This window comes from Trichomonas vaginalis, chromosome III (genome assembly GCF_026262505.1).
Source record: "Trichomonas vaginalis G3 chromosome III, whole genome shotgun sequence".
NCBI lineage: Eukaryota > Parabasalia > Trichomonadida > Trichomonadidae > Trichomonas > Trichomonas vaginalis.
In genome coordinates this window covers 4,651,561-4,668,982 of record NC_067205.1, presented here as the reverse complement: position 1 = coordinate 4,668,982, position 17,422 = coordinate 4,651,561, and the positions used below count along the sequence as shown (strand labels likewise).

The following is a 17,422-nucleotide window of genomic DNA, read 5'->3' as shown; positions in this document are numbered from 1 at the left end:
GATACAAATATAAGCGAAAAATACACTGTCAAACCTTTATTAGGATTTCTTAGAAATGCTTGTTTCGCTATTCAAGTCAGACCAGCTGGCATTCCTGCTGTTAGAATTGATGATTATAATTTAGCTGCTGATGGAGGTGAAGAGTAAAAAAATGTAGTTAATTTTTAATTTTCTGATTTTTTTATTTTTATAAAACGATGGAAAATAACTGGGAAACATTAGTAGCTGATGAAGATTATGAAATAAACACTGAATATCCATATCAAATAAGAAGGAAGAAAAACGGAAAGACTGTCAGTGAGTATGAAGAAAAGAATGGATATATAAGATTAACCCTTAACGGTAAAAAATATCTTAAACACAGATTAATAGCTATTCAGTGGATTGATAATCCTAGTTTTGGGGAAGTTGACCATTACGATAAAGTTAGAAATAATAATATGATTGATAATCTACATTGGTGTTCAAGTTCTACAAATAATAGAAATAGAAGTAAAGCAAATGGAGTAGAATATAATTTCGTTGATGAAATCAGTGAAAATTCAATTACTGTTTCACATTATGGAAATCATGAATTTGAGGATTTATTTTACGACATCGATGCAGATTTGTTTTATTATTATAACGGTCGTCATTATAAAGAACTATACATTAATGAAAACATAAATGGTTCATTATATGTTAACGTTTATGATGTAAATAACAAAAGAACGTGCATTACATATAGTAAATTCAAACGCTTACATAATTTAATATGAAAAGTTTATTTTTGTCTTGAACGATAAAAATATATTATATCATAAATGACTTCAGAACTTTAACTTTCTTATGAAAGTATTTTTAGTCGTTATTGAAAAGTTAAACTTCTCTTCAAAACACGGTGCTGATGATTTGCATAAATCAAATGCAATTTCCTGACTACTATGAAGGGCTTCATATAATTTCATAACTGAAAACTCACTATCTTTATCCTATTTTCCCTAAGGAATCATTAATCCTTTATCTTCATCATAAACGCATTTAACTGCTTCAGGAAACATTTCATTTGCTGTTAAAGCTATAACATCTTGTTTTACGCCTTTCATTCTGCAGTGAAATGCAACTTCATTTAAATCATTAGTGAGTAAGTCAATGTAAGTCTTCTTTCCACAAAATATCGACTTATAAGCTAAACTTTGTTTATCTTTTGTGATTTCTGCAAAGTCGGAATGGAACTGACCTAAATTCTTTCCAATAAGTTCGCGACCATATCTCTTCTTAAACTCTGCAGCGAGTTTTGGTATGTCTTCATTGTAAATGTGCATCGAATCTGTATCCTGATAAAATGCTTTTAATCCTAAGTCTTCAATCGTGCAAAATACTTCATTCATGATACGTTTCGACATAGATAAGATATTAACACCTAAGGGGCAAAAGTTAAAGTGGCTGCAAATGCTTTTAGTTAGTTTGAAAATAGTTTTATCCGAACCATCTAAACCTTCAAATTAATAATATGGTTATAATTTCTGATGGCATACCTAACAGCATCTTTATCATCAATGATTTTAATTTTCGACTCTATCGGGGACAAAATAGTTTTTCCATAAATACTGTTCAAAATTAATTTAATATTTTCTTGTAGCGGGTTTTCTTCCTTCTTATACTTTAATCTCAATTCAAACAATTTCTTTACTTCATCTCTTATTCTAAAATCTCTCTTTTCATCATAGTAGTAACCCTGTAATACTTTGCAACTGATGCCCTGATATTTTATTAAATCTTGTAAAGTGATGTGGTCCACATACATTAAACAGCATGTGTTTGAACTTCTTGGAACAGTGGCTTTGTCCTTGGCTTTGTCCTTGGTGCTTTTCGCCTTTAGCTCCGGGTTTAATTCTGGATCGACTGTTATAAGTGGAAAATATCTTTTAATCTTGATATCAGTTATTTTTATTAAAACAAAGAATCCGGAAATGAATTTATCACCTTCAGGCTCGCCCTGGTCATCTTCGAATAAATGTTTTAACAAATATTCACTGTTTAACATTTCTGGCTTCAAAACTTTCGGAATTCCTTCTAAAGTATAAAGTCTCGCGATAGCGGATGGATATAGTGAGACAGCATCGCAGTCAGCAATGAGTTTCTTTTCGCTCTTTTGTTTCTTATTATCAGCTAACATACATCTTCCACCTTGAATACAGCGTGAAATAAACTCACGGGTTTATTTGATAGGTCATATAAATTTCCATTAGGGAAGTATACTCTGTTTCAAATAATTTATTAGCAATTGAACAAATGCTAACGTAATCATAAACGTTTAAATCAAATTCTTTTAATATATCATTTCTGAACTTAACGAAACCTTCTCTTAAAATCCTTACGTCCTGTTTACAGTAAAATGAGCTATATTTTTCTAAATCGAAATGGTTTTCATCTATTCTGCAGTTTTCGATTAAATCTATGTTTTTCATGAACGTTTCAACATCCTGGACAAACTTACATGCTTCAGAAATGACACCAGTTCTGTTATCATTAGCTAATAAAGAACTTGAATAATATTTGTACGGAATACTTCCTTAGGACCTGTTTGTAAATGAAACATTTCAGGAAATTCTTAAGTTTTTATAAAGTGTATGAATCTTTTATAATGATTGCTTTACCTTTATATATTCCCGTTATCTGCATTGTTCTAGAACCCTTAATAATTGGTGTTCCTTTAATTTCTGTTAAATGTCTTAAAATGAAATTGATATCATAACTGAGGTTATGAAAATATACTAAACTCTTATCTGGAATTCTTTCTAAAAATTCTGTTGCACAATTTTGACCCCAAATGCTTTCGCTAATCTTTCCATCTTCACTGTCATAACAAATGTTAAAGCTTTATGAACTCCATCAGTGCTACATTCAAAGTCAGCGAAGAAAATGTGTTCAGGAATGAATTTTGTTTTGATTTATCTATCTTTACTTTCGGACTTTTTCTTTAACTGAACACAGTAGTTGGGAGTATAATTTAAATCTTTAAACGGTGCAAGTTTTTGTTTATATAAATCTGTTGTATAAGTGAAAAGTTCTCCATAAGATAAAGGTTCAAAGTAATTGCACTCTCTTAATGTTTTCAAAATTTCCCATAAAGCAGTTGTTCGTGAAGAATCAATGAAAATTATTTTCTCTTTCTTATATATTTTCATTTGACGCTCTATTCCAGCCGCCTAATGATTTGAGAATTTCGTTATAATTTTTGATAAAATATGTTGTCATGGTAATCTTTCATTTAACATGTAATGGTCTTCAACGAGTAATAAATCGATTGTTTTCTTTATTTCTGTGTGACCTTCGGTCTCGCCGCTTTGCGGCTTTGATGGTGTATAATGAACTGTCTTGTTATCTTTTGAATTATCGAAATAACCAATGGTAACATTAAATGCTATGCCTGTTGCGTTAGAAATTTTCTGAATCTTACTTTGTGGAAAATCTCTAACTCTAATGACTTCACGCATGTGGTCTACCGTCTGCTCATCAACTCCAGCCTGAATGCAAGCATAAACGAAGCAGTTATCTTCTGTCATCAATTTTGCAGTTCTTTTGTTAAGTTCATTGAAAATTTGATAGCGTTCAAGATTTATAGGTAATCTGCAAATATATTTCCAAAACTCACCACTTCTCTTTTTATTCGTTCTCTTTTCATCAAGAATTTCATTCCAAAAATCATCTATATCCTGTTTATCTCCTATTTCTTTAAGTCTGTTTAATAATCTTTGCTGACGTGCTGTTAATTTGCTTTCATCTCTTTTTTCTCTCTTCTGTGGCTTACCTTTCTTAATATCGCTCATCGTTAATCCTTCATATTCAGTTAAATCATACATTTTAATTTCTTCGAGGTTCTTAATATTTGTCATGAAGAAATCATAATGTTTTTCAATTATTCCAGCTGCGTTTGCTTCAATCTCTGTTATAAAGTTTTCTTGCTTTAACTGATGAAGTAAAGCTCCGATGTTCTCGATATTCAATGTTGAATTAGTAAATTTACCATCAAGTTTATAACAAATCATTCATTTTTGCTGTGAATTTACTTTTATCTTCTGCAGAAGCCTAATAAACATTTTACCGAAACGTTCATGTAAATACTTTCTGTTTCTTCATTGAGTTCTTTAATGTTAAAATCTATGATTCTATTTCCTGCTTTAACATTTTTGCGTTTATTATTTTCATCCTTCTTTAACCATTTCTCACCATCAAGAGCTTTATCATCTATAGATTTAATTACTTCGTTTGCTTTGCGTAATTGTGCAATTGCTTTTGCATATTTTACAGCTATATTTTTCTTTTCTTCATCGCTTTTCTTCTTTCTCGTTTCACCTACATTAACATTAGTTATATCATGCATTTCCTGCCTAACTTCCTTCGGTACCGCCTTACGCGTCTTTCCTACATCAACATTAGTTATATCATACATTTCTTTTCTTACTTCCTTCGGTACTGCTGTTCTGGTCTTTCCTACATCAACATTCATCATATCATGAATTTCCTGCCTAACTTCCTTCGGTACCGCTTGTTTATGATATAAATTAACCTGAACATCATTTAAAGGAAATGTTTTGTTATTAATGTAATCATTAATTTTCTCGTAAGTGACTACACCTCTGTAATCATTGAGGTATTTAGCTAATGAAGATTTGTTAGTCGCATATCTTTTGCTAACTTCAATGTCAGCATTCTTCAATAACTTCTTAATTTCTTCATGGTCTAATCTAGATAGCTTTTTATACATCTTTTATGGAAAATAAAAAAAATATTTTCCGTAAAAAATAAATTATATTTTTTAAGTTAATTTTTTAAAATAATTTTTTAGAAACTAGTTAGCAAAATTATTTCTTTCTATATATGCCATTTCGAACTTCGAAACGATGTTTTATACCAGTATAGAATTTTTCTCTAGAACTTAGTCTTAAACTGTTTTCATGACAATATTTTCTATATTCTTCATATAAAGCCTTTTTATTATACATTTTATAAGGACATTCAAACCAGAATAGTTCATATCCCTGCTCCTCAGAAACGTTATCTCTATAAAATTCTCTTTCTTCTGTTTGGGGAGACATCTCCGGATTTATTTCTATATAAAATGGAGTAAATAAATTTGGATAAAGAGGGTCTGGCGCTATATAAAACTTTTTACTTTCTGTCATCTTTTCTATCTGATAAAAATATTTTTAATAGAAAAATATAATTTAAAAATAAACTTAATTTTTTAAAATAATTTATATTTTTAATTTTAATAAAATAATGTCTGAATACAAGTTCTATTCATACAATGCTCTCGCTACTGCTGTTAAGGGTGAATTCATAAATGGAAAAAACGTGAACGTAATATTCAATAAAAAGTTTGTGAAAGAATCTAAATACGGTCAGTTTGTTAAACCATACGCTATCATTATTGACAGAAAACGTTACACACCACATGAAATAGCAGTATTACTTAAACAAAGAGGAATATTTGTAAATATCAAAGATACTCATTATACGATTATGAAGAACTCCAACGCTGAATTTTTCAGCATCGCCTTAGATTTATCGCAGCAGAAAGAATATAAGAAGGCGCAAGGCGCCGAGACCAAAGGTCCAGGTGAAGTGGTTGTGAAATATTATCCTTCATCACTGAAGACGATAACGAATAAAGATATAATCAATAAGCTCCTACCAGTAATTGAGGAAGCAACGATTGAATATGATGAAGAAGGAACGGAAATAGTTGATGAAATCGACCCTGAAGCTTTATAAGAAATTTTATTTTTGAATAACTGAAGGTGTCACCACGTCACCATGTGTCACCTGGTTAATTAACTTCTTTTAAAAAGTGTGACAACATGACATTTAGACAACAGCATGGGTTGAATGCAAAAATAAATTCGAATCATACTTTATACTGCATCGTTTACGGGTATTTCATCGTCAGTAAATGAATCATCATTATCGTTTGGTTCAATCTGTTTATATAATCCTTTCATTTCTTCTTTCAAAACATAACACCACGTCTGTTTACCATCTATTCTTCTCTGTTTCCTTTCACATTTATCCTTAATGCTCATTTGAAAGTTTTTGTCTTTCATGTCTGATGGTTTGCAGCAAAGAGCATTTTTACACGTCATACCTGCACACAATTCATCATAATGTGTATTTATCCATACATCTAAAGGATTTGTTGATAATTCAATTAAATCTTGTTTGGCTTCAGTCATCGGAATGATTCGTACATTAAATGATGAAAGGTCGTATTGCATAAAATACGTTAGTAAATTATCATAAAATTCCTTAGTGCATGAATCCATTAAATTCTTGAATTAATCAAATTGACCCTTAAATTTACCATTAACCCTTAAAACCACGTATCTTCTGTCTCCAACTTCAATTTTGACAGGGTAGACGTTATTAGTTACGAAAATGAAATTAGCAACATTCTGAGCAGTTCTTCTGGGTTGATTCTTTTCATTAATTCTAATCTCATTATCCGTAATAATTGATTTCAAAGCGTTGAAGTTTGCGAGTCTGTCTTCACCTACATTCTTGAGTTCATTAAGTACAAGAAACATTTTATTTTCAACTACTGAGTTGAAATTACCCGTTAGCTCACTTATTTCAGTAATGTTTTTACATGAATAACCAGCGAGGAGTTCAGAAATAATGTCTGTAAATCTGTTTTTACCTGTTCCCTGAAGTCCTTTCAAAATAATTGCTGTTTCATTCTTGATTCCTGGATGTTGAATCATTGATGCGATCCAGCCGAGAAGGTATTTATACACTTCATCATTATTATCACAAATGGGTTCTTTAATGAAATTCATAAACATTTCAATTTTTGAGTAATCAGGCTTTTCAAGAATGTTGTATTTATAACCCTGAAACGTTGAAAAAACATCTGGAGAATCAGATTTAAAGCAAACACCCTTAACAGTTAATGAGGATAATTGATTTAGTAGTACGTCCCATGCTGTTATGGTTTTACCTTCTTCTTTAAATAATTTAATCATTTTGAGTGACTCTTTCATGTTTGACTGAAGAACAAATGATATTTGATTCATTTTATCATGAATATTATAGTCCTTTTGAATGAAGTATTTATTTCCACAATCTACAAAACGGATGACACGTGATAAATCCTCAATTACTTCAGAACTGTTTTTATACTGATGATTTTCAGCCTTGCGTCTAATATCTGTTATCAAGAATGAATCATCTAGTTTGATATCAAATGTTATTTTTGGCTTACGTAATAAAGGCAAAACGTATTCATCATAATATTCTTTTTGATATAGTTTTAGAATCTTCACTAAAACAAATGGAGAAGTCATTAAATGTGCATATCTACTACGTGCTTTTTCAAAATTACTTTTTGCATTTTCTGTTAAACTGCAGAAGTTATAAACGTTATTGTATGCTTCATTAATCTAATGATCAGGTAATGAATTAATTGCTTGAAACAGTGTGAATAATGTTATTTCTTTTTCTAAATTCATGTTTCCACCGTCATTATATACTTCAAAATCACTGATGCCATCGACTATGCTTTGAGCTAGTTTATCGTCAATGTTTACATCTTTGTTTTCATTCATTATACTCTTTATTTCTTCATTCTTTTGTTCAATTCTTACCTTAATATTCAAATCATATAATATATCATTCACTGTTCTAGTTAATGTTGAATCATAACTTCCACGAATGAATGAGTATGTTTTTATTGGTTCTGTTGCAATCTTGCGAACTCTTGAATCAGCCATAACCACTAATGAACGCTTTGAATCATCCATTGAAGTCATTATATCAATATCATAATCATTGCAGGAATAACAGTTAATCATTCTGTTCGAAACTGAATAGAAGAAATTAGTGTTGCAATAAATGTGAAGTCCTCCTGAAGCGGTTTTAACGATAACATCTTTATCCGAAAGTTTTGATAAAATGTCTTTTCTAACTGTTTCTTTAAGTTCATCATTGTACGATTTATTGATATCAACATCTATAATCGTTAAATTTGAAATTTTATTTACTAATAAAGCCATACTAGTTTTCCTTCCTCTTCCTCCATCGTGTTTGAGGTAGTTATGTAAATCAATCTTGTTTTCACCAATTCTTTCGTTGAGGGTTTTAATTTCTGTCACAACTAATTCCTCAGCTAATGAATCAATGATATTTTCATCAGAAACGATAAAATTACTGTTGTTGTTTGTTGCTGTCATTTATATAGGAATAAAAAAAATAAAAATAAATTTAAAACTAACTTTATTTTTGGGCTGCATCAAATTTCCTGGACTGTTGTCTAAATGTCATGTTGTCATCATTTTTAAAAGAAGTTAATTAACCTGGTGACATGGTGACGTGGTGACACTGAAAACATTTACGAAAACATAAACGAAAACATTAATATATAAAATTCATGAAAACATTAACGATATAATATATTTCTGTATTTCATCCGTTACCTTATTATCTCATTAACTTCAGACATAAAATATATTTAGTTCATAAAAAATTTTTGATTAATTTTGGCTTATTTTTATCCTTCCAGTAATCCTTTTCGAGTTCCGATAAATGTGTGGGGTTCGATTCTCTCAAATTTCTAGAAGGAATTTTATCATCCACACCTCCTTCATAAATGACAGTGTATTCATCTTTGTCTTCATCAGAACTCACAATTTTATTAACTATACCTCTTTTCGCTTCATCAACCGTCTTAGCTAATCTTCCATTTTCGCTTTCAACTAATCGAAATCGTGGATAAAACGCTACTGAATGGTCAGCTGCTTTAATTAAATAACCATTACCCTGTGAGGAATCAACGATATAATAATCATCACTTAACTGATTTCTTACCTTTTCATGTGGTTTATATTCAAGAATGATTCTAACTTTAGTTCCTGGCAGTAATGATGAACTTCTTCTTTCCTCCGTTAACATTCTTTTTTGTTTTATGTATTCATCCTCCTCTTTTGAAGTCATTTAGTTTGGTTTAAATCCTGTGCTGTTATGAGTTGATTTATTATAAGCATTAATGACTTTATTCATTGATTCCTCCGTAAAATCTCTTTCTTTATTTAAATCTCTAAGGGTTCTAATGAAACGATTAATGATACCTAAAATATTATGGTTATGGTCTTCAGTCGTATAATGTGTAACGTTATGTTTAATCAAAAATTCTGTAATTTCATTACTGAGGTATGCTGAATCCTGCTCTGAAGTTAATGAAGTAGGATGATGTTCTGCCACAAACGTCTGCAAAACTCTTAAAACTTCTTTTGTTCCTTTATTTTTCATTATATACGCAAAAGCTTTTCGTGTATTAACATTAATGAAAATCAAAAATGGTGGCTTTCTTCCTTTCTTACTCTGAACGAGTGTATCAAATTGATATGCATCATGGGTTTTAGAATAAATTGGAAGGTAGTAGTCGTATGGATTAACTTTAACCTGATGAACTATATTTTCATCATAAAATCTCTTAATTTCTGTTCTATCATTAAATCCCGCATTCTTTGCAGCTTCATAGAATTTTTTAAATGACCTCCACGGCGATGATTCGAAAACTTCTTTTAAGCTCATTTATGTAAAAATAAATTTAGTAATTTCATGCTGTTCTAACCCATGCATAAACTGTAATATATGGTGACATATAATCTGCACCCGAACCAATTGTATTAGTTGTGAAAGTGTGTGAATGATTACCATTCCATGTTGTTTTGTGCTGAACTACTTTTGATGTATATTCTGTTGGAGAATAAACATTATCGCTGTTATAATCTTTTTGCCATTGATTTAAGAAACTACCATCAATAGTATGTTGATGGTCTCCAGAATCACTTGTCGTTCTTGTATGCTTATGTGGTGGAAGATTTGCTTCAGTAATTTTCTTTGAACCACCCGTTTGATTTGATGAATTAGCACAGTATAAGAATTTATCTACAATCTGCTGCCATGTACCAAAACCTAAAACACTTGCCGGATTTGTTGAATTCATTGATGTATATAAAGAACCAACAGGATATATAGCTTGTAATATTTCATTCTTCATACTTGCAATTGCATTTGTTGCATTAGTTCTAAATTCATCGAAACCATCAAGAATATTAGTGAGATTATTATATTCCACATTTTTTTGACCAGGTAACTGATGATGTAATTGAATGTCATTAACTGTTAATGAATCGATATTCGAAAATCTTTCATTTATTTTACCATTAACTGCATCATTCATTTCCGACTTCTTCGCATAATTTTCATTGACCCATTCCCTCGTCCACTCTGTATAATCTATTGCATTGTTCTTAGCATATTCTGTTTTTTCATCTACATAAGTTTTGTCGGCTTTCTTATCTAACATTGCTGGTAGTTCATATGTTTCAAAGTTTCTGACATGACCTTCGATATTCGTACATTTACTATCTAAACTGTTAAGCGTGTCTTTTACGCTAGTGCTTAGATTTTCTAAAGGTGCACTTGAACCCAAATCAAAGTTCAGTATTATGTCGTCTGCTCTAACAGTTGTGAAGGATTCATATGTATGGTTCTTGTCTGCTTTACTGTCTAATGAAGTTTGAAGTGAATTTATGTCGTTATGTTCTGTTATTAAATCACGCCTTAAGTTTACTATTTCTTGATTTAACTCAGGGTACATATGATTTACATCAGCTTTACTTTTAATCGCATCTTCAACAGTTATTTTTGACTTAACCATCAAAGTAAATCTTGGTTCAACTAATACATCGTTAATAAAGAAGTATGAAGCATAAATTTCATCGTTATAATCAAATGCTTCTGGTGCTTTACCTGTTGTATCATAATTTATAACACATCTTATGTCATAACCTTCAGCACGAATGAATTTATATCTTCTTTCATTAACATCTTCCGTATTCACTTCTTCATCCTGTGTTAAATATCCATGATAGTTCGTTATAATCTGTTCATCTGAACTTATATAATGAACATAGTCTTTATCTGCTTTACTATCTAATTTCTCATTAACATCATTCACTTCTAATTCAACTCTTCCGCCAGAACTCTTATTATCATTAATCTTTTTCATTAATTCAGTAATTACATCATAAAGACTATATTCTGTTTTCGGTTCTGTAAATAATGAGTCGAAATTTCTTTTCATCATTACATCGCGGGTCCGAACCAAAGTAGCCTACAAATTGAGAGGAAACTTTGGTCGCAACTATGAATACAAAGTATATTGACCTATGACATATACCATATATCAGTACATATACCCCACATATATATATATCACTTTGACCCATAATTTCGTTATTGATAAAATAATTATTTTTAAAATCACATTAAATTTCAATATTCTTTTCTACAATGAAATAACTCTTTATATAGGTATATATAACAGTAACAGATTGTATCAATATGTATTATAGTAGTGCATTAAATTTTTGGTCACATCAAAAAAATGTGTCCAAATGTGTTAAATCGGTTAGAAAGCATTATATTGATATATACATATGATATCCATACGTGGATAGCATGTAGATATATTGTATATTGAGATATTTGAGAAATGATTAATGATGTGCTAAAAATTTGTGTGTTTTAGAATATTTGCGTATTGATATTAAATTTATTAGTGTAATTGATATCAAATGCATATGAATGAGTTAAGTATAGAGAGATTTTTCGGAATCTCCAAGATATTCGCATCAAAAAAAGTTTCGTTAATTTTGATAAATGTATATGTGTGTTATTTGTTATATTATATAGATGCATGTTATGTGTATTAGAATGAGTGTTCTTGAGTATTCATTGAGATATTAGCACATCAAAGGTGAAAAAAGTGACGTTTTTCCGAGCAAACCTTGATGCTACAAATTCTATGGTTATCAGCTCTATTCTTAATTTTGCATAATAGATAAATATATAACTATTAGTAATATGTGGTATATTAAGATAGGCTCAATATTAACTATCAAAAAATTCCGTACGTGGAGCACATCAAAAGCATTCAATTTTTATTATATCTTATGAGGGTGATGTGTTATGAGCTTATAATATATATGAATAATATCTATATATATGTCCAAATATGTGATAAAAGATTGAGGCTTGTTGAGTTAGTTTTGAGGTGTGATTAAAATGCAATCAGCACATTACACATAAGCTTATATAATCTGAGTGTATTTTGAATATATTGAGTAAAATATTTTATTTTGTGATGTGTATTATGAGTTTGAGCTATTTTTTGAGAAAATATAATTTATATCGAAAAAAATGTTTGTCTGTTTGTACTCATTTTGTTATAGATATCTTATATTAATATATGCTTTTTATTTATATAATAAAAGTTGTGTGTTTACTATTTATTTTTTGAGATTCTATGAGAAAAAAGGTGACATTTTCCCGAGGGAATTTTGATCGAGCGAATTTTGTGTGTGAGTGTGATGAGATTGAGATCACAGCTGAATATAATATATCACTATATATACTAGTATGCTATCATATGCTATAAGTGTGTAGGCTCAATATCCACAGAGATATAAATGTGTTTTTGTGATTAAAAAAGACGATTATTGGGGGTCAAAAAACGATTATTGTGAGTTATGTGAGTGAGCTATATATATGAAGTATATGTATGAAATATAGAAAACATCATATAGTATAACATATTATATAGCGCCGTTCCGGACAGCACCAAGTGGTGCTGTGGAACGTGCACAACGAAAAAGTACAAAGGAATTATTTAAGACCGATACAAATGGTCCTACCCCTACATTTTCATATATAAGGATTCATTTTATATTATTTGTTTAGAGTTCTATGGAAATTTCGCATAATATCATGAGATTCGCTCAAACTCAGATTTCGCTAATTCATATATAGGATGATTACATATGTTATATATTATCATATTACACAACTTAAATTGATATTAAAATATTATTCACTGAGTTATTATTTAAAAAACGTTATTTTTATGTGACGAAATTTTCAACGGAGCAAAATCCTATATATTACATCTATATCAAAGAACACACTTGAATATGTTTGTATACTTCCTTATATATATTATTCATAGCACGTCTCTTTCAAATACACTTACCTATAGAGTTATTTATGAAAATCTCATTCCATCTGCATCATTTTTCCATTATATTTTCCGTAAAATGCGGTGTAAACTACACAATTCCCCGCTTGGGACGGAAAGAATTGTGTAGCCTCACACACTTATCATATACAATTTGCTATCGTATAAAACGAAAAAGCAAACTAATCCTAATATATCTATAATGTAATCTAAGATTTGACACTTAATATTTGATATCGAGATTTGAGATATGTTAAACAATTTTTAATTTTGTAATAGAATACTTTAGTAAATACTTTTCAAATTATAATCATAATATAAATATTCGGAATATTCAATTCTATAGCTTAAAAATTTAAAACAAATGTAAAAACATAATATTGCGGGGATACTAGAATGCACCAAGTTTTCTTAGTTGATAATTATATTGTTTATAGAATTTTTGTGAAATTTTTGTTTAAATAATTTGAATTAGAAAAAAAATTGGGGATTGAATGGATCTTTGAATGGTTTTATACTACATTGGTATTATATTAATAGATTAAGGAATTAGACAATGATGTTTAAAATTAATTGAAGAATTATTTTAAAAAATTGTGTTTTTCGAGAAAAGAGGTTAGAGTAGTATGGCTATCGTCATAGCCATACTACTCTTGTTGCATGCTAAGATCAGTCATAATGTAAACCTCTCAATTTTATTGTCGTGGGAAGTATCTCAATTCCTTCAAAAAAATTGAAAAACTATTTAATTTTAAAAATATAATACTTTTAATTAGTTAATTAATTGGAGATATTTTTAAAAAATCACTTTTGATAATACTTTTGAGAACTTTAATTAAAAAATATATTCAAAAATATCCAGGATATCAAGAGGGAATTGTTCCTTATGAGGTATATAGTTATGATGTATACCTCATAAGGAACAATTCCCTCCTTAAAACGAGAAAACTTGTTCGAAATTGTTTATCATTTCGAACAATTTTTCTCGTTTTTAATAGGAAACTAAAGGCTATGAGGCACTGATTATATATTAGTGCCTCATAGCCTTTAGTTTCTAATAGATAGCTGGGAAACTTTCTCCAAATGATAAGTTATTCAGAGAAAGTTTCCCAGCTATCAAGAGGGAATTGTTCCTTATGAGGTATATAGTTATGATGTATACCTCATAAGGAACAATTCCCTCCTTAAAATCGTAGACATTTTTATACTTATTAATCAACCATTCAAAATCATATTCCTCTGAAAAGTTATTTTATTAAAAATTTAGAATTTTAATAAATATAGAGTTTGAATTTCATACAATACCTATATATTTTCAATAATGGAATTTGAAAACCATTCTCAAAAGTTCTCAGAAAACCTTTTTTTTTTCATTAATTTTAAGAAATCTGAGTATTAAATTAAGTGATAAATTCGTTTGACACTACTTTAATTTTTAAATTCAAAAAATTATATGTGCTTCTTAAAATGACTCAAAAAAATTTATTATAAAATAATATATAATATTAAAAATCCCACAACATTTTTTAATTTACATAATCGTACTTCCTCGACGATTAATTTCCACTCAATTTCTATCGTTGACCGAACTTAGCATGCAACACTCTAACCTCTTTTCTCGAATTTTGTTTTTCAAATTACATTCTTTTTTAAAAAAGTGTGTTTTTCGAGAAAAGAGGTTAGAGTAGTATGGCTATGACGATAGCCATACTACTCTAACCTCTTTTCTCGAATTTTGTTTTTCAAATTAAATTCTTTTTTTAAAAAGTGTGTTTTTTGAGAAAAGAGGTTAGAGTAGTATGGCTATGACGATAGCCATACTACTCTAACCTCTTTTCTCGAATTTTGTTTTTCAAATTACATTCTTTTTTTAAAAAGTGTTTTTTTGAGAAAAGAGGTTAGAGTAGTATGGCTATGACGATAGCCATACTACTCTAACCTCTTTTCTCGGATTTTGTTTTTAATATCTCATTTCTACTTTATTACATAATTTAACCTACTTTATTCTTTTACCAGACCTTCTGCTCTTATTACCATTACGCTATACCTTCATTACTCATATTAACTCTTCATTATTATCTTAATAACATTTAATCTTTTTTAAAAATTATTATATTTCTATTAACACATTCGGATAAAATCATATAAACCCAATACTATTTAGATTTATCGACTCAGAAAATCTTAAAATTCTTATTTTATCTATCAAATCGTAATTTTTATAATCATTTTTTGATTTACAAATTTTTTTTGGAATTTGATTTCATGGATTTTCTCATAATTTGTGATAATAGTGATAATTTCGTATCATAAAAATATGGCAGTCCCAACGGGAACCGCGGTAATTTACCGAGGTTTCCGCACACAGGTTCCTTTTTTTAGGAATTTTTTAGATTAAAAAATATGCTTTGTAAATCATTTTTTGTAAATCAGCAAAAATTTGGAAATATTCTGACGACAATAAATCTGGGAATAGTATTTTAAATACGAGAACAACCTATTTAAAAGTGTTTCGCTCGATTTTGTATAATTTCAAATTTTCGCATATAGCTTTCCGTGAATTACCGTGATTTTACCGCCACATCAATAGTTTACGACACTTTTTCCGTAAAATTGAGTTACGGGAATCTGTAAGATTACCGTACCTCACTTCTAGTTGAAAATAGCATTAGTATATAATAAATAGATATATTATTCATATTTTTGATTTTGAATTACGGAAAAAGTGAGTTCAGAACTTCCAATTATTATTTGATTAATTATGTTAAAAATACTATAAGGAATTAAAATACATAATGTTGAAATTTGAATTACGGAAAAAGTGAGGGTGAAAGTGAAGTGAAAAAGTAAGATATTTTTTTGTTGAAATAATCATAGTTGTACAATTTTGAAACTATATGTAAAGCTATAAATTGAATAAATTCAAAAACAAAAATTGTTTATTCTTATTAATAAATTTATATTAATCAATATTTGAACAACCCGTAATTAAAATTGAATTCCTCTTAAAATTTAATCCATACGTTAATTTTTAATTTGCTCGGCGAATGCCGAGCTTCCCTACTTCTCTTGTCATTCCTTCAAAAACTCTAATCTCATCGCACTTACAAACATCATGATTTGATGTATTGTCGAGAAATCTTAGACTTGTTTGTCATTTGATTATAGCATTTGAAAGTCATCTCGAAAATCGATTAACAAGACAATTTCCCAAACATCTACATACAAGTAGATGATGATAAACCCATTAGAGTTGTTTTGCTATGATTCCTCCAATCTTATGATGAGAAAAATCATATCAAAACAGCTCTAATCGAACATTCTACACAGCTTAGCATCCAGATAGTTCCAAGTAATGCGATTACAACATCAACGGCCAAAGCCTTTCAGAGTCCTTTAATCATTTCTTCTCATCTCAATGTGAAGTGGCCCCAAACGAACTACAAGCTGACGTTACAACGCATTACAACCCGGTTAATACGAGCATATACATTAGAGCTGCTTTGTTATGATCTCCCTCATCAATTGATGAGAGATCTCATTATGAAGCAGCTCCAATCGAACTAAAAACCTACATACAAATGAGTGAAAACAAACTCATTAGAGTTGTGTTGCTTTGATTTCTCTCATCAGAAGATGAGAGATACCAGAACAAAACAACTCTAATCAAACTTTCTACACAACTCAGCACAGTATCAATGCAAAGTAATGCGTCTGTATCGTTAACAAGCAAAGTTGTTTCGGGTCCTTCCATTTTGGAAGAATTCGGAACAACTTTGCGAATTGATAGTGTAAACCCATATACATGAAAGCGTGCATGCATAAAGACAGGTATTGTCAGCAATGACTACCTGCCCAGCTATGAGTGATCAGAGAATTACCATCTCAGGCTTTTTGAGAACGTTTCAGCCAGGACCCTCGTATGTTGACTGTGAGAAAGGCATCCTTTATCTGAAATAGATGCTTTTCCAACAATCAAATTCGAAGATCTTCGACGTTGTTGTAAAAAGAGAAGGAGAAGGAAAGGAAAAGAAGAAAAAGAAAAAAGAAGGACATATTAAATATAATGCGCACTTAATAGTGCCGAGGCGGCGGAGCCGCCGAGGCGCGATTTTTTTGACCCTATATTACCGCACGGCAATGTTTTTCTCGATTTTGTACAGCCCTACATAAAAATATCAAATATGCCATTTTACATATTAGTCATTTGAATTTAGATTAATTTTTTTTACATTATTCACATATTCACAAATCCAACAATGTATCATGTTATCATACATATTAGATCCTAAAAACTCAATAAACACACTATATAACCCATAAATTATTTCGAAATTTCAAAGTATACAGTAAAATTAA

The 17,422-nt window shown here is 29.7% G+C and overlaps 8 protein-coding genes and 2 pseudogenes across 10 annotated transcripts, besides 4 other annotated features; 2 read left to right on the top strand and 8 right to left on the bottom strand.

Annotated features, from left to right (window-relative positions):
• Positions 1-11,155: part of a mobile genetic element that runs on past the window's edge.
• Positions 198-758, top strand: TVAGG3_0642000 (His-Me finger endonucleases family; the record flags this gene model as incomplete). The annotated part of the gene is made up of 1 exon (XM_051241297.1): positions 198-758. One exon carries the CDS (start codon positions 198-200, stop codon positions 756-758), a length of 561 nt encoding a protein of 186 aa, XP_051087884.1.
• Positions 810-1,370, bottom strand: TVAGG3_0641990 (annotated as a pseudogene). The gene has a single exon. A coding segment is annotated over exon 1 (561 nt).
• On the bottom strand, positions 2,099-3,548 carry TVAGG3_0641980 (annotated as a pseudogene). Its single transcript has one exon. A coding segment is annotated over exon 1 (1,450 nt).
• TVAGG3_0641970 (uncharacterized protein) lies at positions 5,266-5,760 on the top strand (the record flags this gene model as incomplete). Its single annotated transcript, XM_001293855.1, has 1 exon — positions 5,266-5,760. The coding sequence occupies one exon, from the start codon at positions 5,266-5,268 to the stop codon at positions 5,758-5,760; it is 495 nt and encodes a 164-aa protein (XP_001293856.1).
• TVAGG3_0641960 (uncharacterized protein) lies at positions 5,901-6,218 on the bottom strand (the record flags this gene model as incomplete). The annotated part of the gene is made up of 1 exon (XM_051241296.1): positions 5,901-6,218. The coding sequence occupies one exon, from the start codon at positions 6,216-6,218 to the stop codon at positions 5,901-5,903; it is 318 nt and encodes a 105-aa protein (XP_051087883.1).
• TVAGG3_0641950 (uncharacterized protein) lies at positions 6,321-6,827 on the bottom strand (the record flags this gene model as incomplete). Its single annotated transcript, XM_051241295.1, has 1 exon — positions 6,321-6,827. The coding sequence occupies one exon, from the start codon at positions 6,825-6,827 to the stop codon at positions 6,321-6,323; it is 507 nt and encodes a 168-aa protein (XP_051087882.1).
• Positions 7,425-8,213, bottom strand: TVAGG3_0641940 (Prim-pol domain family; the record flags this gene model as incomplete). The annotated part of the gene is made up of 1 exon (XM_051241294.1): positions 7,425-8,213. One exon carries the CDS (start codon positions 8,211-8,213, stop codon positions 7,425-7,427), a length of 789 nt encoding a protein of 262 aa, XP_051087881.1.
• TVAGG3_0641930 (integrase core domain containing protein family) lies at positions 8,497-8,973 on the bottom strand (the record flags this gene model as incomplete). The annotated part of the gene is made up of 1 exon (XM_001311497.1): positions 8,497-8,973. The coding sequence occupies one exon, from the start codon at positions 8,971-8,973 to the stop codon at positions 8,497-8,499; it is 477 nt and encodes a 158-aa protein (XP_001311498.1).
• TVAGG3_0641920 (integrase core domain containing protein family) lies at positions 8,974-9,573 on the bottom strand (the record flags this gene model as incomplete). The annotated part of the gene is made up of 1 exon (XM_051241293.1): positions 8,974-9,573. The coding sequence occupies one exon, from the start codon at positions 9,571-9,573 to the stop codon at positions 8,974-8,976; it is 600 nt and encodes a 199-aa protein (XP_051087880.1).
• Positions 9,599-11,056, bottom strand: TVAGG3_0641910 (keratin-associated protein family; the record flags this gene model as incomplete). The annotated part of the gene is made up of 1 exon (XM_001311498.1): positions 9,599-11,056. The coding sequence occupies one exon, from the start codon at positions 11,054-11,056 to the stop codon at positions 9,599-9,601; it is 1,458 nt and encodes a 485-aa protein (XP_001311499.1).
• A 4,224-nt stretch (positions 11,156-15,379) lies between the features above and the next one.
• Positions 15,380-17,231: a mobile genetic element.
• Positions 16,072-16,145: a mobile genetic element.
• Positions 16,476-16,735: a mobile genetic element.
• Positions 17,232-17,422: the final 191 nt, after the last annotated feature.